This window comes from Camelus dromedarius, chromosome 6 (genome assembly GCF_036321535.1).
Source record: "Camelus dromedarius isolate mCamDro1 chromosome 6, mCamDro1.pat, whole genome shotgun sequence".
Lineage (NCBI taxonomy): Eukaryota > Metazoa > Chordata > Mammalia > Artiodactyla > Camelidae > Camelus > Camelus dromedarius.
In genome coordinates this window covers 31,446,292-31,473,811 of record NC_087441.1, presented here as the reverse complement: position 1 = coordinate 31,473,811, position 27,520 = coordinate 31,446,292, and the positions used below count along the sequence as shown (strand labels likewise).

Genomic DNA, 27,520 nt, shown 5'->3' with positions numbered 1-27,520 from the left:
ATGGTTGAAGGCAACGTGAGATTTGCCTAGTATTCCTTCTCCTCTTAGCTTTGAAACCTGCTATTCTTTCGTCAGTGATGGCTCATTGTGCCTCCAATGAGGGCAAAAAGGGTTGGGCTCTCCCTTAAAAGAGGGTAAAAAATGACAAGAATATTCTTTTTTGTGATTCCCAGTAGTTCTGAATGCACTAGGTATTTAATTGGATTAAGAAGAAGAAATTATTTTTTTTGTTCATCTTCCATTCTTTTATTTATTATATATGCAAATCTGTTTTATGTACAATACTTGGTTCTAGCAAATAATCTTACCAAGGCATTCTATCGGTAATCTTCCCCAAAATAGATTCAGGTAAAATCAGATATTTGTGCACTTCATGCCTCCCCAAATGCGAGACTTCACTATGGATTTCAGTTTTGAGGCCATACACACAACTCAAACAGACATGAACTGGGTTAAGGCGATAAAAGTGAACTGAAAGAAACCACAGGATTCAGAACAACTAGACTTGTGTATTTTGCTTGCATTGGAGTCACAACGTGGAGAGCAAATGTTGTGCAGATTTCATAGCTCTTTTATTGTAGTGCGAGGGCTTCTACTTGACTGCACGGCGGGTGGGCAAGCAGCTGGTGTGACCTGTGGGCAGGTTCGCCGAGGGCTCATTTCTTCTCGGCCTCTTCTTTCTTGGGTTCTTGTTTCAGTCTGTAATCAGCCAGGGCAGCCTTGATGGCATGTTTGGCCAGCATGGAGCAGTGCAGTTTCACAGGCGGCAGGCAGAGCTCCTTGGCGATGTCCGTGTTTTTGATGGTCCAGGCTTCCTCCACCGTTTTCCCTTTTACCCATTTCGTGGCCAACGAGCTGGAGGCAATCGCAGAACCACAGCCAAACGTTTTAAACCTGGCGTCCACGATCTTGCCCTCTTCGTCCACTTGAATCTGTAATTTCATCACATCGCCACATGCTGGAGCCCCCACCAGTCCGGTTCCAACATTTTTAGATGTCTTGTCAAGGGACCCCACATTTCGAGGATTTTCATAATGATCAACAACCTTCTTGTGATAGAGCCGAGCCGGAGCTGACAGCTCCTGGGCGGGCAGACGGGGCGCCCGGAGCAGCAGGGCCGACGCCGCGCACCTCAGACGGCCAACTGCAGCCGCTGCCACCTTGCGGGCTTCAAGAAGGAATTATTAAAGTCACTTTAAACATCATAGGAACGGCGTGCAATTGCTTGAAAAACAAGAGAGAGAAAAACCTTTGGATAAAACATATTGTCTTATTTAGAAAAGTAACTTTTAGAAATTCAGCAACATCAAAAGCTTTAAATGTTCATTCTTAATTACTTAGAAATCCTATTCCTGACACTCTTTCAAAAGGAATAATGGTAAGTATGAAAGAATAAAAGCTTTATTCACCAAGATATTAACTATTGTATAAAGTGAAATATAATGCCAACAATTAAAGTACTGTCAGTAAAAGTGATACTTCTAATAACATGGGATAATGTTAAAAATAAAAAGTCAGACACAAAATTATGTTTGTATTATTTGATTAAAGCTATAAAAACCAAACAAAATGATATATAAAATATCATAAGAAAATATACTAAAATGCTAATTGGGTTATATCCAGGTATAGGTAGTTTCAAGATAACTTAAAACTTAACTTCTCTGTATATTATTTAAGGGCAAATACAACTTAAAAATAAGGGGCTATTTCTTTCTGTTGAAAATAATGGAAGAGATCCCCCTCTCCGCCTTTTTCTCAGAACATTTCCCTTAGAAACCTTGTAACTATAAGGACTGTCTCCTCTTTTTAAAATATTTGTAAATCCCTCTGGAGACTAGATAGGCCTTTGCCAGCTTTATGAACGAGGAATACTTCTCTCAAAGATCTGGGACCCATCTTTTTGAAATGTAAACATCAAACTTTCCTGCCCTGTGAGGACACTGAGAATAAACCTGGAAGTCTATGAACCGGGAAGGGTCTTCACAAGACACTTAATCTGTTGACTCTGTCGGGAGTCTTGATCTTGGACTTCCCAGCTTCCAGAAATGTGAGAAATAAATGTTTGTTGTTTAAGCTCCCTACACCCCCAAAAAGGAAATGTGAACACTAAAGGAGACAGTACCCTCTCTCCCAGTCTCTGTGGGAGGGCAGGAGCCTAACTTCAGTGGGCACTTGGCTTCCATTTGCAAAATTATGTTCTGTCACAAAAATATGAGAAGTTTGTTTTGCCTCTGGGTAGGTCAGTTAGCTAACACAGATGGCCACCCCAACTACCAGGTGAATTTAGGACGATCTATGTGTGACAAATGGTGCAGTCCAATCCTCCCACTTGAAGACTAGTTATTATTATCTTGAAAACAAATATATAATAGATTGTATCAGCATGGCTCTATAAGAGGGTGAGACTCCCTTCTGTTTTTGCAACCTCTTAGCAGATTACCTCTGATGTGCATTATATTCTGGTTTAGTGCTTATTCAAAAATTAAAAAAAATGCTTTATTTCTCTATTATCTATTTGGGTTGGGAAAACATTGTGTTTTTAATTATATTTCTCTAACAATTTTAAATTTTATATAATGAGCCTTATTACAATGGAAAATATTTTATCATCAGCTTCTATCTTCTTAATTGATTTCTTTATCTTTTTTGTTAACAGTCAGTTTATAACTACTTTATCAGTTTATCCTACTCTAAGCTGTAACTCCTCTTTTGACTTGGCAAAGTCAAAAGAATTCTTTCGACTGTTGTGTTTTCTTCTGAGCTGCATGTTGCAGGGGATCAAGATTGGCAAATACCTATTGGTGCTATCTTGCTGCTACTAGGAGCTCCACCAGCCTCCCAGGTAGATCAACTTAAAACCTCTTCTGCTTTTCAAAGCAACCAATTTATCATTAGCAACCTTTCCCTTGGTCTCTGCTTTCTGGTTTTAAAACACTCCCTTTTTCTTTCCTCTATTTTCTGATGCTCCTTGAGGAGCATCAAAGAACAGCAGCAAATGTTTTAGTGTAAGTATGTGCCGACCATTGTATCTATACAGCCAGCTGTCCACCTGCCATCATCACCTGTCTATACTCTGTTTCTGTGTTAACAACTGGTTCAGAGTAGACTAAACCAATAAGGTGATTATGAACCGATTGTTGTTTCTCTGAAGTTCAAATTCAACTGGTCATTTTGTATTTATAATTGTTAAATATAACAATCCCGTACCCATGGTCATCATAAATATGCTGGTTGGAACCATTTTCTCATGGATAGTAGTTTCTTAATCCAAGTCAAGGTGAGTAACTTAGTGTTTTGTAGTCTATTACTTAAAATTAATTAATAGATTAAATACAGTGAAGTTAACAAATAGTGTGTATGTAATTAAAATGAAAGAAAGATTTATTTATAAGATAAAAAGATATTTTCTTATTCTTTAGGGGAAAATTAAGTTAATCTCCCAATTTGGACACAAAGTCATATTTTGTTTATGTCTTTTAAGATTTATTTTCTCCTTCCACGTATCTGTTTCTATAACATTTTGAGTAGAAAATACAGAAGTATTTTGCTATACATAAGTGCTCCCATTACTTTTTTTCCATTCTACAGTATAGCAATGCCTTTTTTTTCCCCCTATAGTCAAAAGAGTGTCTATTTGCTACTAAGTCCTCTAAAGTTCTCTAAATTCTTTCTCCTCCCCCGGTTGCTATAGTTTACAAATATCATGAGAGACACCTTGGGATGGTTGGTGTTGGCAGCTCATTTCCTCCCCTTCCTGGTAACTATCTAGACACGGGTCTGAGCCAGCCTGATAAAAGAACAAGCTAATGGCAGAGCCTGAGCTGTGGGGCTCCCCTTTCCAACAAGGCTTTTTTTCAACAGTGTTTCCATGACACTGTTAAAAGAAGCTCCCCTTGGTACACTATCAAAATCAAGTGGCCATTTCCTATTCCTCTTTTTCTGTCAATACGTAGAATAAGAGTATGTGGTAAAGCCTTCTCCTATAGCCCTTTCCCTGACGTGTCCTCAGCGTGCCGCTGTGAGACGTGCAGGACGTGCAGGGCAGTGGCGTGGCATGTGCCTTGCTGTTTTCCCTGACTACGTGTTTCCCCAGGACACTGGCTTTACTTTTCTGTCTCTGGTTGCTAGTGTTCTTTGTGTTTGGGTCCCCTGTCTGGGTCCCCCGTTGCATGACATGTACTGTGTGAATTTGGGGACATTAACAGTGGTTGTGTTTTAGAACCAGATCCGGCTTTTCATTGTGTTTTATGGGACCAAGAGGCCTTGGACCCCAATCCCAGACTGAAACCAGAAAATCCAATCACTTCACTTCTTGAAAGTGAGTCTTCTTTCCACTCTAAACATTTCCTTTTGCTCTTTGTAGGTACTGAGTTGGTGGTACAGTGGTGAGCAGAGCTGCCTTCCTTTGCTCTTTACAAAATTTCAGAAATGAGAACTGTTAAGGAAAAGAAATATTTTTAAAGGTCAAGATTTCAATTAGATTTTTCCCCTAATGTATTTTTTCTCTCTGGAAATGGGCTTGGATTTAAATAATTATGAAAGCTTTGGTTAATAAGCCATGACCATTTTAGAGTATAAACCACAGAGTTGGAAAACAGATATTACGTGAAAGAATGTATTTTCAGGCTTTGTAAATTAATTTTGGATGACTTGGGTAAGAGGTGCTTACTTCAGGCACAAATGTGAAATGGAGTTTAAAGAATAATCCTCAACAGTTTATTAATCATTTTTTTGAAATGGATTGAATACTTTCATGGTGAAAGACTTATTCCTGGTTTTTCTCATTTACACAAATGAGTTAATATCCTGAGCATAATTTGGGGAAAAAAAAAAACCCACAAAACCAAATTTCTTTGTTCTCTTCTCTAGCAGTTTGAAATTTCTATGTAATGCTCTCTGCCAGTTTAAGCTTGGAAATCTTCTTTGTTGATTTTACTGAGAGATATAAATAAATGGTCCTGCTTTCCCCCTAAGATTAGAATAAGGCAAGGTTGTCCACTCTTGCTGCTTCCATTTAACATGGTACTGGATGCTCTTTCCCAGTCTATTAGTGAAGGAGAAGAAGTGAAACACTTCCAGATGAGAAAGGGGAGAGTACAACTAAGTCTATTTGCAGTTGCTGTGGCCTGGTATGTAGAAAGTCCTGAAGAACCTCCTATCACCCACCCGCCACAAAAATAATAGCACTAACAAATGCATTCAGCAAGACCGCTAATACAAGATCAATATGTAAAAATAAATTGCACTTCTACACACTAGTAACGAGCAATCTGAAAATAAAAAGAAAACAATTCCATGTACAAATGCATCGGAAAGAATAAGATACTTAAAACTGATTTTAACAAAAGTGCAAAACTTGTACACTGGAAACTACAAAACAATATTGAAAGAAATTCAAGGCTATGTAAGTAAATGGAAAGACATCACACGTTTGTGGATCAGAGGATATAATACTGATAAGGTGGCAATATTCTCTATATTGACCTACAGATTTAATACAATCCCTACCAAAAACATGGTTGCACTCTTCTTTTGCAGAAATTGATAAGCTGATCCTAAAATTTATATGGGAATGAAGGGAGCCCAGAAACTTACCATAAAACTACAGTAATCAAGAGAGTGTCAGACCAGGATAAGGACAGACATACAGACTAGTGGAATAGAACTGAGAGTCCAGAAATAAATCATTACGTATATGGTAATTAATTTTTATCAGTGATGCAGGTGAAACTGGGTATCCACATACAATACCATGTAGTCAGACCCCTACCTTACACCATACACAAAAATTAACTAAAAATGCATCGTAAAACTAACTGTAAACTAAACAACAAGATGACTATAAAAATATAGAAGTAAACCTTTATGACCTTGCATTAGGCAGTGGTTTGTTTTTTTTTTAGATATGACACCAAAATCAAAGTGACAAAAGAAAAAAAAATAGATAAATTGGACTTCATCATAAGAACTTTTGTGTTTCAAAGGAAACCATTAAGAAAATAAAAGAACGACATACAGAATAAGAGAAAATATTTGCATCTCATGTATCTGATAAGGAATTTGTATTCAGAAGATGTAAAGAGTTCTTACTAGTCAATAATAAAAGACAACACAATCAAAAATTGGGAAAGGATTTGAATAGACATGCAAATAGCCAAGAAGCATACAAAAGATGTGTAACATCTTTAGTCACTAGAGAGGTGCAGATCAAAATCACAATGAGATTATCACTTCACACCCAGGAGGATGGCTAAAATTAAAAAGTCTCAATAAAAAGTTTTACCAAAGATGTGAAGAATTTGGAACACTTGTTTATTGCTAGTGTGTTTGTAAAACGGTGAAGCCACTTTGGAAAAATATTTGGTAGCTCCTCAAATGTTAGACATATGGCTTACTATATGACCCAGAAATTTCTCACCCAGGTATCTATTCAAGAGAAATAAAGCATATATTCTCACAAAAACCTGTTACCTGAGTGTTCTTAGCAGCATTATTCATAATAACTCATAAATGGAAACAACCCAAAAGTCTATCAACTAATGAATGGAAAAAATGTGGTGTATTCATACAGTGGAATATTATTTGGAAATACAAGAAATGAAGTACTGATAATTGTTGCAGTGTGAATGAACCCTGAAAATATTATGCTAAGTGAAAGAAGCCAGTTATAAAAAAGCCATATATCGTATGATTCCATTTATGTGAAATTTCCAGAATAGCCAAATCCGTAAAGACAGAAAGTAGTTTAGTAGTTGCCAAGGTCTTGTTGGGGTGGAGGAAGGGGTAGTGAGGGGAATGGAGAGTAACTACTATTAGCATAGGATTTCCTTTTGGGGTGATGAAAATGTTCTAAAATTAAACAGTGGTATGGTTGTGTAGCTCCTATAATAAATTTAAACCCACCGAATTATACACTTCAAAATGATGAATTTTATGGTTTATAAATTACGTCTCAATACAGCTGTTATAAAAAGAAATTGTTTGGGAGGACTTCTTGTTCTGGCCAACATGAAATAGCCCAGTTCTTAACAGGTCCTCTTTCTTTAAACACCCAGGATGTAACAAAACTAACAAATATCAAAAGTCTCAGATAAAGATGCAAGAGTGACCAGTTAACCGAGGGTGTGAGGCATGACACAGGGTTGAGTTTCCTGGTTTTTCTTTTTGCCGTCTGTATATCTCAGACAGGGCACCGGGGAAGCCTGCAACCCGGACCACCAATAGGCACAGACGATAGTAACTCCCAGAAAAACTGATTTGCTCTGGCTAAAGGACCAGGAAAAAGGCAGCCTAACAGAACAGAAAAGCTTCATGACCATAATCACTGTACTCCAGAAAAATACCAATACAACACAATACACTGTCCACCCCACAAACGGCACATCCTCTGTGGTTTTGGCTAAGATGAGTGGAGAGCCAATTCTACCTCTTAAGTGGAGGAAGGTAACAATGCTCTGATATTCCTTACAAAGTAGAATTAGTGGGGTCCAGTTGGAACCTGAGCTTCCATCTCAATGTGGCACCAATGAAGTTGAATGAGGAGGCGCAAGCTGGACTAGTCTTTAGTCTGTAAACCCACCCACCCTGTTGTCATCCGGGCCCAGTGGAGAGCCAAGCCTCCACCCTTGCTTGGCATCAAAGCGGACAAGTGCTATGTAATGGGCTCAGTGGCATTCTGCTTTTCTCCATTTTGGTGCCTTGGGGAGATGCAAAAAAAAAAAAACCGCAGTGAGATATCACAACCTATTAGAACATCTAAAAATTTTTTTAAATGCAATAATAACAAATATTGGTGATGATAAGGAGAAACTGGATTTTGAATACATTGTTGCTGGGAAGGTAAAATGGAAAACAGTCCTCCAGATTTTACAAAACTAAAAAATACTCTCACCATATGACCCAGTAGTTGTCTTCTTCTTGGGCATTTACCCCAGTGGAATGAAAACTTATTTCACACAAAAACCTGTATATGAATGTTCAGAGCAGTGTATATAGTAAATTACTGGAAGCTGCTCAAATGTCTTTAAGTTGGTGTATGGTTGAACAAAGTCTGGTACATGCATGCAATGGAATACTACTCAGCAATAAAAAGGAATGAACTAATGATATATGTGCAAAAAAACCAGGTGGACCCCAAGGACATTATGTTCAGTGAAAATGTTAATTTCACAGTATTACATAGTGTATGATTCTATTTATATAACATCCTTGAAATGATAAAACTAGAGAGGCGGAGAGCAGATTTGTGGTTGCCCGGGCACACGGCCAGGTGTAGTGGTGGAGGGAGACACAGGTACAGAGAGGTAGCACAAAGGATTTCTTTTGTGATGATAGAACAAATCTGTACTTTGTGGTGGTGATTATACAAATTGTACAGGGGAAAGGTGCATAACACTATACAACACACACACAAATAAATGCAGGTTTTAAAACAGTAATGTACTAATGTCAATTTCCTGGTTTTGACTTTAGGATTGAACTCTATAAAATGTCATTATCAGGGGAGGCTGGGCAAAGGGTGCATGGTATTCTTTGTTCTACTTTTCCAACTTCCCATGAGTCTGTTATTACTTCAAAATAAAAAGTGTAAAAAACTGTGTTTGGTATATGCTGACTCAACAAAAATAAGATAATCTGATTTTCTTTGTTGGTGAATATTTTGTTGCTTTTATGTGAGCCCAGAAAGCATACCGTTTTTATGCATGCTTGTTGACTGGAAAATTTAGTACTGCTGTCCTTGGGGAATTAAGTGCTGTCAGCATTGCAGTCCCAAGAAATTGATCTGGACAGCTAATAGGGGAAGAACGGAGTGTGCTAAGGCTGCTCATGGCACTGGCTGCTAGAGTGGAAAAGCTGAGAAGTGTGATTTAGTCATGTGTCCTCAGAGACCTGCATAGCCAGTCTTTAGAGAAATCGTTTAGTTACTGCACGAATCAATGTTTCCAAACTTTAGATTACACCCCATGGAAAGTCACTGATTCCAAAATGGAGTTAAAGAATTTCTAACAATTACTGCAATGCATTCGTTTACAAGTGCTTGATTCCTTCTAGTTCTACTTCCTGCCAATAGCAAATACGTACTAAAAAAAAAAAAATCTGTACTGTGTGTGTAATGTTATTTTCTTCACTTATACACTTAAAGTGTAATAATTTTAAAATGATATTTCCTATAGGAAATACATTCTGTGATTTAATACAGGAAGTTTGGATCACAAGCTGAATATTGGATAAAATAAAACAGATGACTTAAAATTTTTAGTGCATCCAAAAAATCAGCAAAGGTCGGAGAGATGAGTTTTGCCATTGAAACTGATGGTGAAAAGGTCTTAGACTATCCTCTTTACTACTAGGTAGCTGGCATCTAAAAATAGTAGGATATATTTAGAGGCATATTTAAAATATGAGCTAGAATATTGTGGAAATGCTAAAGGTCTAATCCTTTATTTCTTTTAGTGGATAAAACCCTGAAAATAATTGTATAAACCAGCACTGTTCTTGTGGTTAACATTACAATGAACTGTTCAAACAACCAGAAAATGTTGCACCAACAGGAAAAAAAATATTAGCTAGAAGTGAAAAACACAACTGAAAAGACAATACTGCCTGATGATTCATTTAAAGAAAACCCCCCAACCTTGGTGAAGCTCTGTGCTGTAATTATGGTCATACCTGTTTGGGGGCCTAAAAAGAAACTGACAAGATGAAAAAGAGACACTTCTTGAATGATGTTCAATAATTCTAACACACTGGAAGGATATCCTGGAGACTGGCTGAGAGATAAATGCTAACCTTGCTTGTTATTTTTAAATTGGGAAGCACGGACACTAATAATTTAGCAGTGTAATGAGTTGATCTTTGCCCCATTAATTTTATATGGATGATTTAGGGTAAAGTAACCAGGAAAATAATTTTTAAACTATATTAGTTTTCATGAATGAAAACACATATCGACGAATGCACGCAGAGAAGCAAATCTATGACGCTGACATTGGTGGGGGAAGGTCACCCTTTACAGCCTGCATGAATTAGCAGGCCTGGAGCAGTGCATCAATGGTAGCTTCCCTCAAAGAGTTTGTCTTTTGATTTTCTTTGTGTATTAATGGGCTGGAGAGAAACACTGGATTTTGTTGACAGTTAACAGGAACAACTATATAGATGCTTATCTTTTTAGATCAACTTGTAAAGAAATGAGAAATGATTTTGAAAACTTACTCTTTGACATGGATATGTGCTAGTTTAGGCAGAGAAATATGCTGATCAGATTTTCAATTCAGTAGAATTATTCTTTTTTAAATGGAGAATTAAAAACTTGTAAAAATAGCTAATGATCAATCACTACTTTGTCTAATGATAAACAGTAGTTCTTCTCAAAGTTGGCTTATTCAGCAAAAACACTTTGAGGGTGAATTCTTTGTGAAGGTGAAATTGTTTAAGCTTTCACTGGATGTGACAAGATTGCAGCACAATTAAAGTGTGAGAGCTGTGAAGAGTTGGCTTCATCAACAATGAAATTTTGGAAGTTTTAATGAAATGACACATGATAAAGGTTAGTTCATATAATGTTACTTTTCTTTCCTTCAGAAAGGCCCTTCAACTATTTTTCTCCTAAGATAGTAAAAGAGACAACCTTACAACATTTCATATAACATGTCACTTGACTTTTCAGCAAAAAGATACTTAACAAAATTTCTAACAGCAATTGATTCAAACATTCCAGTGTACTATCTCTTTGGTAGTGTTCTTGCCATCTTAGTGATTATAAAGTTTACAAAACAGTGAAAAAAGCTATCTCAATTCATATGCATTTTTAAGTTCTCAAAATATGGTGACACTACGACAAGAAATTACTCTATGATGTAAATTCAGGTGGCTCAATTTTATGAAATAAAAGTAAATTCAGTTCAGTTGTGACTAAACAAGGAGGCAGAGAGGAAAACCTATTTTGATGTTTCTGATAGCAAGTGACTAAAACATTTCATTCTGTTAATTTTTTAAATTGTAACAAAATTTTTTGTTTATTTATTCAACACTTATTGAGCTTACTCTCTGCTGTCACTTTCTTAAGTGTTTGGTGCAGTCAGTGAACAAAGCAGACAAAATTCCTGTTTGTTTAAGGACTGTAAAATTTTTTGAGTTTCAAGCCCCCAAATCTAAAGAATTTTAGACACCATCAGAGACCTTTGGAGAGCGACTTCTTTTTTCTGCTATCAGAGAAAACCTTCTGGAAATATTCAAGGAACCCCTGTCTAGATGTTCTCCTACTCCTCTAAACATTTAGGTAGTTAATTTGAGAATCAGAAGGGTGCTCCACTGAGTGTGGAAAAATGAGTTGATAGAACTTGGGCAACCCTGTGTGGCACAGATCAGTCTGGGGGAACCTCCTCTTCCTAAGACAGAATGGAACAGTCCTGTGGCCAGAAATACCATGTTTTCAGACCCTGGCCTTTTCTACTGAACTGCAGTGTATCAACCCTACATATTCTTGTTCTCAGGTACCTTTTCCTCTGCTCCATGCAGCCCACCTGCTTTCCATTCAGGCAGAGCTCAGAGCAGCTAATGAAGTTTCCCCTTCTTTAGATATAACATTGCATTTCTTTTTCTCTGAGACTATATTCTATTCTTGGATACAGTTTGGCCTATGTTTGTCTACTCCATATATACAGTGATTTTTTAAGTTCTCCTAAAAATGGTCTACTCTTTAATGATGGGGCTATTTTTATTTTTTATTGAAGAAAAATGTCACGTTCAATTTCTTGGGTGTCTATTTTTGCTCTTAGAGTCTACTACATGAAGATGTAGATGGCTTATTTTATTTATTAGGTTATCTAGATAAAATCTTAGATTCTGACGGCAGTCACAATAAAAGGAAGGTGGAGATAAGAGGATGTCAGCCCATACCTCGTCATCTTTGCCTGTCTTTTTAAATCCCTCACTGGGAGGTCCTCTGATGGCCGCCTGTCATTTCTAGTTCCCAAAAGTGTCTCAGGCTGCACAGACCCTCCATTTGTTTCAGTTTCCTGGTGGTTACTCTCCTCGCTGCCTACAAATGGGTCCTTCACTCGCTAGCCAAGGCTTCTTGGCTCCCAACTTCGGTAAAGATCGGGTATGCCGATGAAAACCTCTCTGTTCCTATTTCCAGTGGAAGTTTCCCTCCCAACCTCTAGTTTTCTCTCTTTAGTATCCTGCATGCTTGTCCCCAGGACTGGCCTCTTGATCTAGTATCTTGCTGCTGTTAACTTCCTCCTCTGGACATTTCATTCCCACCCCAGCTCTGGACGCAGTGTCAGGTCTCTGATGTTTTATGAGGAATCTCCTTGAAGATGACGCCTGAGCAGGTCCGCCTTGGAGTCCTTAGTGTTGTGCTTTTCCCAGGCCCTCAGTTCACCTGGAAATACCTAGCGTTTGTTTCTGTTGAGTTGGAAGTGTCATGAACTCACTTAGCTTTGGCTCATTGGGCTGCACCACTACCAGTTTCCTTTTTAATGAGGTGGCAGATGACATGCCTGGTCTCAGCTCTTCTCTTCTTGCCTGGGATTTCAGAGGAAGAATCTTTATTACCGATGTTTTACCTCCTAAATTTTAACATATAGAGACTATTGCCCCCTTTTATTCCTTCATGTAACTTCCTTTTAAAAATAAAATTTTCTTGTTTCATTGCAAACTTACTTTTTCACTCTAGATAGCATTAATTCAGAGAATCTTTTCCTGGCTTAATTATTTTTTAACATTCTATTTTATTTATTTTACTTTTTTTCCTGGCTTAATTTTAACACAAAAATTTCTTGCAAAGACTGAAATAGAAAAATTTTATAGTTTAAATTTGGTGTGATTTTAAGGCTGAACAGCATTATGAAAAAAAAAAAAGTCTTCAGATCCCAAATAGCTGGATTAGATTTGTTTAATGATTTTTATAAAATTACATGGTAAATAATTTAATTGGAGAATAAAGCCTCAAAAAGAGAGTGGCAGGACACAATTAACTTAAAATTGGAAATAACTGCATGCTCCAAGGGAAATGCTTGTAGTGATCCTGGAGTACACTGAAGTCATATAGAGTGAACATTTTCTGTGATTCTTTTGAAAATTGAGGAGGTCCAGATTCAATTGATGCTATAGATGAGGATTGCTTTGGCTACTTGCTGGAATACTTATTGTTTTTACCATCAACATATTGGCTTCTATACAAAATCTATACAATATTGGAGCACAGGCATCAAAAATTAAATTACTTTGATAAAGTGTGACTTCTTCATGACTGCTTGAATAATATCTCTTGAAACAATTGAAACCATGTAAATCATGAATGACGAATTTTGGTTTAGATCATTAAAAGACAAAATAAAGAGAAATTCTCAATGAAAGCAAAATAAACAATTTCATTGTCATGCATAAAACAGAAGTGAAAAGGAACTGTTCACTCTTTGCCTTCCTCTTTGCTTCTTTGGGCAAAGAACTTGAATTAAGTCTGAAGAGCCACATATTTATTGCTAAGTATTGTCTTGGGAAATATTTATTCTATTATCTTGGCTATTTAATTTTTCCTTCTGTAATTAGAAATCATGATGGCTGCCTTGAAATTTGTTGTAAGAAGTAAATAAGGAATACATATGTGCTTTGCAAGCTCTCAGATGCCCACGGGTATACAGGGAGGCAGAACACTGATGCTGGAATCCAGCTGGGTTCCTGTCCCTGTAACCCTAGCAGCCAGGCAGGCCTCTCTAAGTAGCAGGTTTCTCTCCTCCATATGAGATTGTTTTGGGTGACTTCTAAGGTCCTTCCTATTCTAGACTCGTCTCTCATTTCTAGACTCGTTTCTCATTTCTAGACTCTATCATGGCTTCATATTAAGCAGAATTTTTTTCCAGAATTTTCCATTCTTACCTGTTGGATTCATTAGATCATTATAGCATGTATCAGATTTTAAGTCTTATGATTTTTTTCCCATTGAGACAAAGATTATTTCCTATGATAAGAAAAATTCCCACAGTAAAAAATGTTGAGTAGACACTTGCCTTAAAGCTCCTCCCCCAGTCTTTTTTTTTCTTTGTTTTGAATTTTTTTTTACTTTATGAAGCTCATTTTTTGAAGAAGCATATTTTTTGAGCTATAGTAAAATGAGTAAATCATAATTCTAGATTCTGATAAAGGTACTTGCTACTCAAGGAATTTGAAGCAAAATCGTACTATGCTTGAAATCTACATCTGCCTAAAAATAATTTAACTAAATTTCACCATGTAAAAGTAAATTTCAGAGGAGTACTCCTTTTTCAAACAAAACTTAATCAGACTCAATAAGTAGTTAAATGGGCACAAAATGGTGTCAGCATACGAGAAACTAGATGGGGTTGTGTGTGTGGCCAGGTGCAGGGATTCAGGCAGGCTTGGCCTTTAGACCCTACTATCTAGAGATATTTTGGGAGAAGCTAGGTTGAACTACGTACATACTTGAGTTTAGACTTTAAAAAACTCTCAGCTGGATTTTCACTGTAGAAAAGGAGGAAAATAAAAATGCTCCAGATGTACACAGATGCTAGAGCAAGTGTTTCCACCCCTATTTTATTTGATAGTTTCCAACGACTGAAGGAGATTTCATTATCAGGTAGTTGTTTGTCAGAAAGTGTGCCTAAAAATAAATTGAAAAATCTTTGTAGGGAAGCAGATTCTCTTTTTTAGGTCCAGATGTTTGCTTGGGGTGACATAGAGTCTGGCTAAATCCTCTACAGAGAAGTAAATCATGTTTTGTGCATGATAATATCTGGTCACCTTCACTTTCTATGTAAAAATAAGGTTACGGATAATTTTTGATAAAGTGAATTATGCAACATCATTTATACTTGGCTTCAGGCATAGGGCTATACAGAGAACCCGGGCAAGGGTCATGGGCATACACACACATGCACAGAAACTCAAACACTCTTTCTGCCTCACTCTTACTCCTTTCTGAGATCAGCCTATAACATCAATAACCCTCTATTGAAATAATAGAAGATTATTTTCCCCAAAAAGTCTGCCAGGGAAAACTTCTACTCAAGTACTCCTGATATGTTTACAAATCCCTTAAATCTAGCAGTGATGATGTAATAAAGGGTATGCTGTTGGGAAGAAAATGCCCATCCAAAGTAGAAAAACTACTGGTTAAAAATCACAATACATCAAAAATATTTTTTAAGGATCACTTCCATTTACCTGATAGGTTTTTCCATAAAAAATTGTAAAATATTTAAAAAGAGAAAACAAAATACTCAAATAATCTTTTTTTTTTTTTAGTTTCGTCTTTACAATTGAGTTGGACTAGATGCTTTTTTTCCAGCTCTAATAGTCTATGATTATTGTCAACATAAGATGTTAAAATGTGTTCCACTGGTTCATTAAAATGGTAATAGAAAAAGTGGCATAAAATTGTGACGCCTGACAATATTACCCTTTTAATTTACAGATAACAAAGGCAAGTCCCAGAGAAGAAACATGACTACCCAATGGTACCCATCCATTAGGTATCAGTTAATGTCACTGCTTCCACATGTCCCTAATCGTCAAATGTTTTTCTTTTTTTACTAAGGATTCAAGATTCCCACTCCCTACCCCTGGAAATTCTGCTTTAGTAATCCTGTGATAAGGTCAGAAATCTAATTTAAAAAACAATTCTCAATATTCTGACTTGTAACTCAAGTTAGGCACCACAGATCCACATTGGACTACCTGGTATACAGTGAAGGAGAGGAGCAGCTACGTCACACAGTTCTTGGGCTGCTCTCCAGCATTACACAGTACCATCTTCCTAACAGGTCTATCATTTTATGCCACAGGCTACCGCCTCCCCAGTGTTTTTCTCCCTTCTAGATAGGAAGCATATTATATGAGCAACATCACTTGGTGTCTAGGTTACTTTTCTCTGATAGGCTTTCTATGGAAAAGGAGATTCCTGAAAGAAACAAGAATTAAAAGAGTCGATCTATAGCCCTTACTTACCGTCTGCTCCAGCCTCACCTTCTAGAAGCTTAATTCCGCTCATCTCCTGGGAACTCTCTTTACTGGAAAGAATGAATCTGTCCTTCACCATGCAACAGTCTTGAGCCTTTAAGGCAGTCTGGGATTTAAAAATTAATTACTTTACCTCAATTTATGGTGTAATGAAGAAAATTTCTCTAAATTGTTAGAATGTATCACAAGGAGAAGGCTCTGAATATTTTTGTCATAAGAATTACATAACCTTTTTTGGTAATTAAAAAAAAAAGCTTAAATAGAATTAATATCTAATACCACAGTTGGTTTTATATAGAGACAATGGAGAACAAATTTGCTTCTAAGATCTTCCATGTAAAATTCCAAGCACCTCAACATTCATATTTTTATCAGTTCTCAGTATAGAGTTTACGTGTTCACTTTTTGGAAATTGTGGCCAAAAAAAAAGTTTGTATTCCTTATGCTACTCATGGATGTCAAAGGTTAGTTTAAGGCTTTTTTTTTTTTTATGTAGCACACTATAAGAAATATAATTCAGCTCTCAATGAAACACCATTCCTGATTTTCCTTTTTAATAAAAAATTGAATTAGTCTATTATCTACTAATTTTAGGGAAAAGATTAGAAAAAGGAGAAAGTGAATGACTTACCTTTCAATATGTATGACTCCAAATAAAGTAGCTGAACAAAAAGCTTACTATAGTTTTAACAAAAAGTAGAATTCAGCATAATTGAAGTTCTTTTCATATCCCGTGTAAGGAATGCTTGTTACTGAAGTTGCCAGAATAAATTCATTGTTTAGTCATGTCCTTTACAAGGCAGTCTTAGGATACCGGCTCTAAGGATTAAGTACACAGTTAAATGTCGGAGTAGACTGCCAAATGATATATAAATGCTTTTGTGAACATTTTGTGTTTGCTTTAGAAGGCTTATCGGTTAAGCCTGTGACAATTTTACTTATTTAAAAGAGATAAACAAGGTGAATGGTATTAGTCTATCCCTATATGGGTTAAGTAACTATGAACTGTATATAGAAAGCTACCAATGTTAGATACATGTAGAACTATTTTTCAATGTGGTTGAAGCCAAGGAAGTGGTTAGTTAACATAAGTACCTCAAAAGCCTTAAGTGGATACCTATTAAAAGGTATACAAAATATAAATAATACCGTGTATTTTTAAAAATTTTAAATAAACACAAAGAATATATAGGTATACATGTTATAATTTCAAAGTCAACACTAGCACATAAGTTTTTCTTATCTAAATACATACTAAGATATTTCCTATATCAACACATGCACCTACAAACACATGGCCATGCACATAACCTTGCTTTCTGCCACTTGCAAGAAAGTTAGAATATACAATATAGTACATTGTTTCAACTTAAATCATATTGGCAAATTAATGAGGATGGCATTAAAAAATTCTGATCTAAGAAATCAAAATACAGGAAGATAATTATTCCATAGATTAAAAACACTGAAGACTGATGGGAAGTTAAGATTTAAATTGTTTGTCCCAATAATCTTGAAAGATACAGAAGAGACAGGATTGGTTGTAAACTCTCGGAATACTCTGTTTGGCAGTTGGGACTTTTGTAGTCTCGCAATCCAGGCCAGAGACTCAGACCACCGATGCCTCAGATCGCAGAGAGACGGTGATGCTCTGGGCAGTTCTCCGCAAGGCAGGGGGAGCGGATGGAGATCTGGATGCCCATCTGGATGGGAGACGGCGATTTGCTGGTCTAGCAGGTCGGGAAAATCCTTTTCCATGTGAGGATTTCACTGCCAGGGATTCCTGTGACACAAATGAAGACATTCATCTCACGATTCAGGCACCAACAATGGGCTTAATAAATTGTGGACACCGACTGTGGGATGAATGTATTACCATATCTATGAGCAAGAAAAAGCACTGAAAATGAAAGAAGGTATTTGTCTGATGTTTGTGGTCTTGAGTGTTTTAATCAAAGCAATTCACTTTTAATATGAAAATAGCGTTTGATAATATTGTAGATCTCTTCACATTGACGAGTTTTGATACGACTGCTTTCTTTTTAGAACTATGAGTTCAGGATCCGAAAGTTCATGTAGGATAGCTTTGATATGACGAAACTAAAGATTTTTCTTAATGTTAGGTGTTAGGATATTTTAGTGCTGTTTAAAAACAAAAAGACAGTAATTTAAAGAAGAATTCATTTACGTCCAGTTATTTTATATCAAGTTATTGACACTTCTAGAGGTCCTAAACAAAAGGCACACAAACCACGAAATGATTTGCCTGATGTTATCTTTTTTTTCCCCCTTAAGAACCACTGTTACTATTTCTCAAGTTTCAAAATTACCATTACTTTTTTTTTTCCAGGAGCCATGGCCTTTGGTAGAAACCTTTAAAATACTTTTAAATATAACTTCATTTTAATTGCTAATGAAGAATTGTGATCTATATTGGGTATCATCTGATGACTGAAAACAATTTCCTTCTCTTCCCTTCTCTTTCTTTCCTTTCTTCCTATTTTGCTTCCTTTTTATTTTAATGGAAGAAAAGCCATTGCCATTAAAAAGCAATTAAAAAGCTTTCATGACACATTTTACACCTTTGGTTCTTATCGACCTTCTCAACAAAGCCTGTGGTCTTTGACTTGAGCTGGGCAGTAAGGATGGCCTTTCTTTTTTTTACCTGTTTTTTTCATTTTGTTTTGTTTTGTTTTTTGTCTTTTATTTCTATGACCGTAACCTGCATCTACTTTTTCTCTCCTTGGAGTCTTATTTTTTCACACTTGTCCCCGGGGAGGGGGAATGGAGAACTCCTAAGGATCTACAGTAGAGGACTCCTCCCAAACCCACGATCAATGCAAAAATGGTAACTATTTAGTAACATTTGTTAGTTAATGAGAATTTTGGCTGTTTCTTGTATATATGCTTCCATTTCCCATCTGAAACCACAGGATCATACAGGTATTTTGGGGATCAACTGAAAAATGAAATACAAAAGCAGGATAATTATTTGTACCTTGGGCAAACAGGCAAAGTTTCTGATAAAACGGATGTAAACTGATACTTTTGTAGGATTTGAAAGAATGATACAATTTTTTTCTTTTTACACAAGAAGGAGGCAACCTGCATGATCTAAAACTATGCTGCATACACATGTGCTGTGTAAAACTAGCACTGGCTAATTGTAACAATACAGCACCCTGTAAATTTTTGTATATTGTGCATAAAAGGGACTAATGGATAATTCTTCACTGTAAATACCAATCTTTTCAACCTATTTTTCTCCTCTAACTAGCAAAGATTATACTCTTTTGCAGGATTAACAGTTTACTTAAATCCCCATTTTCAGTGGCGGGGGGAACGGCAATTTCCATGCAAAGAACTTATACAAATAATAATGACCTTAAACCTTTTTACACTACAACATCATTTTTCTATTTCCATGTACTGCCTTTTAGCTCCACAATAAAAGAACTTCATAAGGCACTATTTTAGATGATGTTTTTTAAATCATGTGACTGATCCCATGAGGAAGAGCACGAATCAAATTCTGGGAATGACAGACCCAATCATAGCTAATAACTGAAAAGAGCAAGTTATTTTTAAAACATTTCCCATGTACTTTAAGAAATATAAACACTTCAATAGAATAAAATTCTACAGATTAACAAATGCACATTCAGAATATTTTTTTCAAAAAGGAAGCTCACAACAAATATTTGATCTTTTTGAGGTTCTTAAGCCTAATTATATTACCTTGTGCCATTTCAGAATTTTTAAAAAAATTATAATGTGCTATTCTCAGACTTAAAAACTATACTTTAAACCTATAACGAAAAAGAATATGAAAAGGAATATATGTATATATATGTATGACTGAAACATTACGCTGTACACCAGAAATTGACACAACACTGTAAATTGACTATACTTCAATAAAACAAACAAACAAACAAACAAAATTATACTTTTAAAAGTTCATATTGAGCTGTAATCCTAAGGTTTCTATTTGTTCACAAACAAAGAGCCAAGGAACTAAGAAAATGTTAAAATGTGTGCCAATGTTCTATTTATATGGACGGGCAACTGACTGAATTTGGGGCCACTGCTGAATACGGATTCAGTTCTACCAAAATATGTTAAATTGCTTTCTCACCTCTATTACCTTTTTCCGATCTACTCCTTGCTTCACTTGCTGTGCCCCACACATAGCTGTCTTTTGCTGAAGCTCTTGTTCTATCTGGAGCTTTTCTAAAGGCTGATTTAATGTGGCTCCACCAGTGACATCAGAATTACATTTGGTCCAATTATCCTGGAAGCATTTAGAATTTTGCAATACAGACCCCGCTGACGTTTCGTAGGTTTTCAGCAGCTTTTCCACCACACCATAATTTGACCTGGGATCAGCCGATCTTGGTCGGCCAGACAAATTACTTGGTCTCCAGTCATGCTCCTGGAACATATTCCGGTAACTGCTCGGGCTTACGTGCTCCTGTGTTTGTTTGAAGAGGCCTGTTGTGGATTTTTTGGTGGAATTATCAGGCACAGTTTCCCTGGGCACAGGCACGTGGGCGCTAGTTTTCAGAATGTCAGAAACAGTGTCACTTTCTGAAGCATTACCTGCACAAGTAATTAAGGTATCACAGGGCTGAAGATCTTCAGATGATCCTGAGAAGCTTTGATTTTGCTGAACTGCATGACAATTTCTATCTGTTCTAAATACGATCCTGTTAAATTCATCAGTCTTTTCTGCCAGCTTTTCATTTCTAGTAGTCTTTTCAAAGCCACAACCGAAACTTCTCAGTGGGCTAGTGCTCTGTGTCACTGAGGAACCGTAGTCATTGCCTACATGAAGACCAGGATGAGATTTAGCAGGCTGATCTGGGATCGCCTTTTCATATTTTGGTTTATTGGGAATAGAGCAGGTTTTCTGAGACCAGAGTGTAGAGGGACTATTTTTTGCACCTGTCCCAATGTCAGATGACCACATGCTAAGTCCAACATTCTCATTACATGAAGGCTTGTTATCTATTTTGGTTTCTGGTGCCAAAGAAGAAAACATGATACCATCTTTCAAAGTCTTCCCTTCATTTAGACACAACGTAGGCGTCGCATCATGCGGCCACAGGAAATGAGGACTGCAGTTCCGTTCACCGTGACCTTCTTGGGCCACCCTGCTGCTGTGGTCTAAACTTCCCTTCAGACTTCCATGGGCTTGCTCAGAATAGGAGCTGGGAAAATTTCGAGATGTGCTTCTTGGAGGAGGAACTGGTGGAGTTTCATTTCTTTGCAGATCAATTGTATTGGTTCCACTTTTGTTCTTAGAATTGTTTAGGAAAACACTGGTACAGCACAGATTCTTTCTATTTTTCTGTTTTTCTTTTTCTAAATTGGTTGAAGGAAGGCACTGCCCATTGTTGATCATGTGATCTCCATGAGGCATGTTAATTACATTTGGCATTTCCTGGAGAAAAGAATCTGACTTCATCCTAAACAGTTATAAAACATGGTATATTAGTGATAACTTTATTTATGACAAGCCCTTAAAGACACTGAGACTAAAGCAATGGATTCTGTTACAGGAAAAGGAGTCACAACTTCCTCAAACATTATTTTTTTATAAATCCCTTAGTCCAAAACTTCAAGTTCCTTTTACAGTAAAATAAGGCCTACCTCCCAGTGTTGTATGCGAGACTCAACATACATAGTCTGACCCAAAACATCTTTTCAACTGTGTCTCTCATTTTTTCTATTACCTGAAACTTCACCTACGCTCAGACTAGACTGTGTGTGGTCTCTGGGGTGTCTGCTATTGGGGTTCCCATTTCTATAGGTTTCTCTCTTGCCATTTCCTTATATCCTCTTTGCCTACTGAATCCCTATTCATTACGTCTTCTGAGCCCAAGTTCCTCTCCTTGAATTTGAAATAACATTCTAAGTAGTAGGATGGAAATCTGAATCAAAGCGCAAAGAGACATGAGCAATACCAAACGGAAGGTGTTATTTGGACATGAAAGAAAAGTGACAATTTTGTTGATGGGTAAAGGGCATATAAGCAAAGTGAGCTTCAGAAACAATAGTAAGGCTATTCAGAGGACAGTGAGTACTTTGGTGTGGATGGAACATAAAGCAAGAATGGGAAGGATGATGGAAAGTAAGACAGGTGCATTCGGTTAACTTGTAATGACTTTCAATTACATATTAAGGATTTTGAGCTTTTTTCTAAAGACCACGAAGTGACAGTGAAAACTTTATATATGATGTGGTTTGTAGAAGAAAATAGACAAGTAATAATTTTCTGAGTTATCAAAATAAAAACCTAAATATAGCAATAATGTGGATTCATAAATTAAAGTTAATCATATTGATAAATATAAATCATACTTATATCCCTTCAACTTATGAGATCACTTACAATAAAGGGCAGACAAATGCTCATTAACAGAGAACAGTAGGCAATAAAGAGAATGAGAACTAAATGACTCAAAATATTTCAGTAGAACATCACTATATAATTAAAACACCACACTGTTAAATCTGACATAGTTTAAAGATGTATTTAACTAGATTAACCCAGTATACTCTTCCACTGGCCAAATACTCAACATGAAAAAACTTAAAACAAAAACTACATTACAGGATACTTGCTAATTTATTATGGTGGGCACAGCTTAACTAAACACCAAAAGAGTAAAGTGTGCCTCAGAGTCAAATTACAGAGTTAGAAGATCTGCTTTAAGAATTAGTGAACAGAGAAATATTCAATTTACATTTTTATCTCCTATCTAAGATGACAGCTTTTAATCACATTACTAATTCTCCCTAAGAAAGTGTGAATGAGATGCCAGAGGCAATTTGGGTTCATTAACTGAAAACAATATTCTTTTTTTTATTTTCCAACATAAAATCATCAGAGATGTACCAGCCTACCTTCTGTGGTTAGACCGCTTTCGAATTTCCTCTTGAAAGCTGCATAATTCTTCACTAACTTTGGCAAGTTCTTCAAGAGCCTTTATACATATAAGCAATAGCATGTTAGCCTTTTGAAATGTAAATGTTTCTTTAGAAGCAGTCCCAGGCCAACCCCTCCTACTTACCGTGTTGAGGGCGCTGGAGCAGCTCCCACTGTCTCCCCCAGAAGTCCTCAGGTCAGGCCAGGCCTCACCCTCCCTTTGTTTATCTGTGGTCAAAGAATCCATGAACTCTACTTTGGATTTTTTGGTAGCTTTTTGCTCCTTACACATTTGATTTCTTTCATGAAATAAGTTTTGCTCTGTGTTATCTTTTTTTCCCAGATCATCCCTGTGATTCAACCCTGTAAATTCACATTGTCCTGAATTGGGGTAATTTGGAGAAGATTCCACCATTTTATCTTGAATGGCCTTCTCACAACCAAGATCAATGATCTTAGCGCGTTCACGCGTGTTGACTTTCCTCCGAAGCTTTACTTCGTGGCAGAGCTGGAAGGAAAACAAAGATAAAAATGTCTCCCTAATCCACTTTGTCAGTACTTTTGACACTAAGTACATTGTTTTGTGTCCTCTATGCCATATTACTGTCTACTACCCCAGAGTATTAATGTTTATGCTGCCAAATCGTGCTTCTAAAATCTAGATTAGCCAGAACAACAATGTGATAAACTATAAAGATTACTTTAGTAGGCCAGAGCATGGGTGGTAATTTCTATCTTTCTGAGTAGAAATCAACTCATTCAAAAATAAAATAAACCTGTACTTCTATATGGATGTCATGACACAGAAGCACTGTAAACAAAACTGCAATGACCAGAATCAATTACTGGCAATGATCTCTCACTGCTTGCAGAGAGAAGAGTTTAATATTAAGGTTCTACTTTTAAAATATATGATCCTACTTGTGTGCCAACACGTAATTGTCCAAATAGTTGACCATCTCACAAAGTGATTCCGCTCATTCCGTTCCCTAAGTACACATTTTGCAACCAAAATATACTTCCTTTGGAAGCTATGTTGGTGAGGGCCAGGTATTACTGAGATTTTTTTTAATGCCAAAGCTATACACACTCAAAAGAAATTTCTTGGTGGTAGGGGAGGTATAGCTTAGTGGTAGAGCTCATGTTTAGCATGCACAGGGTCCTGGGTTCAATCCCCAGTACCTCCGTTAACAACAACATAAAGTTTCTTGTGCTGATTAAAACAAATGTGACCCTGTCCTATATAATACAGTATCATCTAATAGTCTTTGATCATCTATTAGTCTATGTTAAAGTGCGCCCCCAATTATTTCTTTGAGAACTTAATTTAACTTGCAGATACTTAGCTCATCCCTGAAGAGTGAAAGTAAGTGGCTTTTTCTTCAGGCCAGAGTTCTGGGAACTCTTGCCAAATTCCAGCGACTGTCAGATAACCACTAAAGCAAATGACTCTACATTTTACAGCCACAACCGATATCTGCACTACATTTACAGCCACTACATATCTGCACTATTATTCAAGGAATATGAGAACAGATTTATTGCTGCTCAGTATTTACCCAAGTCTCAGATGAGGGAAACACTATAAATAGTTAATGCCTAACGGATATGCATTTATTTCCCTAGATACTTATAAATCTGTCATTGGATGAAGTCAGAATAGCATCAAATTGCAGCCATGAATCCACTGTTTGGTCCCTGTAAAATTATCTGTACTGAACTGTTGTAGGTATTATAATTTTGGCTGACCTTGAGGGACATTATAAGAGACAGCCCTCAAAAGTACCATGCTAAATCCAAGGATACTGTTGGTGGCATCGTCCTCTATTTGAGGAGCCATAGATGAAAACAAAATTGCTTTAGTTGCAAAGTCAGGGAAGAAAGTGCTATTTGGGGGGAATAGGTTTGCTTTTGTTTTCTGAATACTGAGAAAGATGCATCTGATCATTTTTTGTTAGTTACTAGAAAGACAGACTTGCTGCATGCAGTTCACATATGAGCCTCCCTCTTGTCTTCCTTTCATCTTTTTCTTCTAGTTTTGACATTCTTTACCTTATATAGAATTTCATTTGACATCTTAAATTCTCTCGGGGATTTCAGTGAAGTATGAATAAACAATGTAATATTATTGATGGAAAACCATTTATTTGGTATCCTTAATCGGTGTTATTTGGTACCCTGCCCTGTTTTCAGTGGTTATCGGATCATTCGAACAAAGGAGACAAACAGGAAAGCTTGCAATGTGATAAAAAAAAAATTTCCCAAGCATTATTAACTCTATTCAGGATTTCTATCTGAATTATTCTAGGTTTCAAATGATCCACATGTGTACTTCTTGGTTTTGCAATAGCAAATGCAATGACTGTGGATAGTGGCTGAATAAAGGATCATTAGCATCTTAATACCCAGCACTGATTTCACTAGATGATATGATTATTTGGAATCACTGAAGTTATGAGTGTACCTGGAAATCTATAATTTTCTAATTTATGGCTTAATAAGTGTATCTGATTTAATACACAGAACTTAATGATAAATACAAGACAAATATCATCTGTTATGCTTGTGGCAGGTTATATTTTTTCCAGCTGTTGATTTTTCATTTTAGCTAAAAAGATTGTCTGGATTTTCTGTGACATGTGAAGATAATTTCCTCCTGTTGTCCTCAATCTTTTCTACTCTCAGCTTTCTAGCCCGTAAGAAGGAATGTATAAATTCTTACAGGTATAAACCTGCGAGTAGAAAAAAATGCATACCATGCCATTTTATATAAGGAACTTGAGCACATCCATGAATTTTGGTCTCCATGGGAGCTCCTGGAACCAACTCCCCGTGCTTACTGAGGGAGGACTATATATACTAGTGTGATAAGGGGGGCACAATGCTAGTTTTCATGTATTGAAGAGCATCATCCATGGGCATTCTGTGTAAGCACATTATCTAAACATATTTCCAGGTGTGGTGCTGTAAACTGCGGGCAGCGTGCCGTAAGGAGCACCACAGCTACTACCCAAGATAAGGAAAAAAATATTCCAATCCTTCTGTCTTCTTGATGCAGAATGAGACAGTATTTTTATGGACTGTCATCCTATGTTTAAAGCATGTTTAATGCCTGCTTATTGATAAGGCTAATATTTTCCATAGATGGAATCTACACGGCTGTCAGAATAATTATTTGGCAATAACAAATTTAACCAGACAGCAGACTGTCTTAGCTACGTGGCTCAAACAATTGGCTAGACTGATCCTCTCTTAACTATTTTGCTTGGATGCTAGAATTATCTGAGACTGTTACTAACTGGACCTTCCAGATCTTTGCGAGCCAGTGACCTATGACTCCAGGCTCTGGACTGGAGTTGTGGATTCTGATTTGACCTAGCCATCTCCAGTCTGAGCCTCTGGGTGGAGGAGTTAAGAAAGTAAGCAAAAGGCATTTTCCAAACTCTAGAAGGATAAGAAGCAAATTTTCCTTTCCACCTTTAGTTATCCTCAACATGCTTGCTTTCTCAGCTCTATTTTAGAAGAATAGTTTAATAGCTACTCTTTTTTTTTTTATTTTTCCTTTAAGCATGCCAATTTGTATTTTATTCACAACCAATTACATGTCTGTTAATAAGAAAAATATTTGCACTATAAACACAGAAAGCACCAGCTTTGTCTGTGAATAAAGGCCAAGGAGTCTGTTAAAATAACTGCCTTGGCAATGTGCACAAAACCATATAAGTCAATAGCATGAATGTTATAAGAAAACAAAGTAAGTATAAATAATTTTCAGTTGGGATAAGCTTGACTATACATCAATGCAAATACTTAAAGGAATTATTCCAGCTCCAACAGGCTGAAGGGATAAAATGACCATTTGTATCAGAGTCAGAGTCATAGTATATCATTTTCCACACACTCTTCCCTAATAAATGTGACAATAAATGTGGCACACCTTGCCAGAGTAAATACCACGTCCACTGCCATTTTCCTTTTGATAAATGACACTCTTTTTGAGTCTACTGGATTATCTAATATGTAATTTCCTTTAGTAGACTTAGTCATACATCATGTCAGGAAAGATCTGTATTTTAATGCCCAATTATAATTTTGTTAATATATATTCCACCATTATGCTTTTCTTATGTTTTCCTCCTGGGCCCAGTATTTGAAAACTTACACAACATACATATCTCACTTTTGATACCAAGGCACTGTAGTCAGAAAATTAAAAATTGATACATTTCAGAGCAACATTTCAAGTTCTAATTTTCATGCAAGATTATAAAATAAGCCATAGTCTTTACAATACCATTGAGTTAGGTTATGCTATTTTGGGTCTAGTCAGTATCACTGAGACATGCATCTTTTAGGTGGAAAAGGAAAAGAAAAAATAGTTTTCAATAAAAAGCCAAGCAACAGAATTTTCATTCTGAGTTTTAAGTTTCCAATGTATTCAAAACAGATCAACTCATACCTCTTCTATCTTCTTCTGCATGATCTTCCATTGACTTTCCCATTCCTTTCTTTCATTGTCAAATTGGTCCAGGAGTTCCATCTTTTCCTTGTGCCAGTCAGTCTCTGTGTTCTCCCACTGCTTATGTAGGTCCATGGCAACCG

At 36.6% G+C, this 27,520-nt stretch overlaps 2 protein-coding genes across 2 annotated transcripts; both read right to left on the bottom strand.

The window, feature by feature from the left end:
- Window positions 1–609: 609 nt before the first annotated feature.
- Window positions 610–16,063, bottom strand: LOC105096368 (iron-sulfur cluster assembly enzyme ISCU-like). Its single transcript, XM_064486426.1, has 2 exons — window positions 15,973–16,063; window positions 610–1,168 (listed from the first exon to the last, which is right to left on the bottom strand). The coding sequence occupies exons 1-2, from the start codon at window positions 16,061–16,063 to the stop codon at window positions 657–659; spliced, it is 603 nt and encodes a 200-aa protein (XP_064342496.1). The 3' UTR covers window positions 610–656.
- On the bottom strand, window positions 10,549–27,513 carry KIAA0408 (KIAA0408 ortholog). Its single transcript, XM_031456285.2, has 5 exons — window positions 27,378–27,513; window positions 23,064–23,426; window positions 22,897–22,976; window positions 20,123–21,455; window positions 10,549–17,767 (listed from the first exon to the last, which is right to left on the bottom strand). The coding sequence occupies exons 1-5, from the start codon at window positions 27,510–27,512 to the stop codon at window positions 17,594–17,596; spliced, it is 2,085 nt and encodes a 694-aa protein (XP_031312145.1). The 5' UTR covers window position 27,513; the 3' UTR covers window positions 10,549–17,593.
- Between the last annotated feature and the right edge of the window lie 7 nt (window positions 27,514–27,520).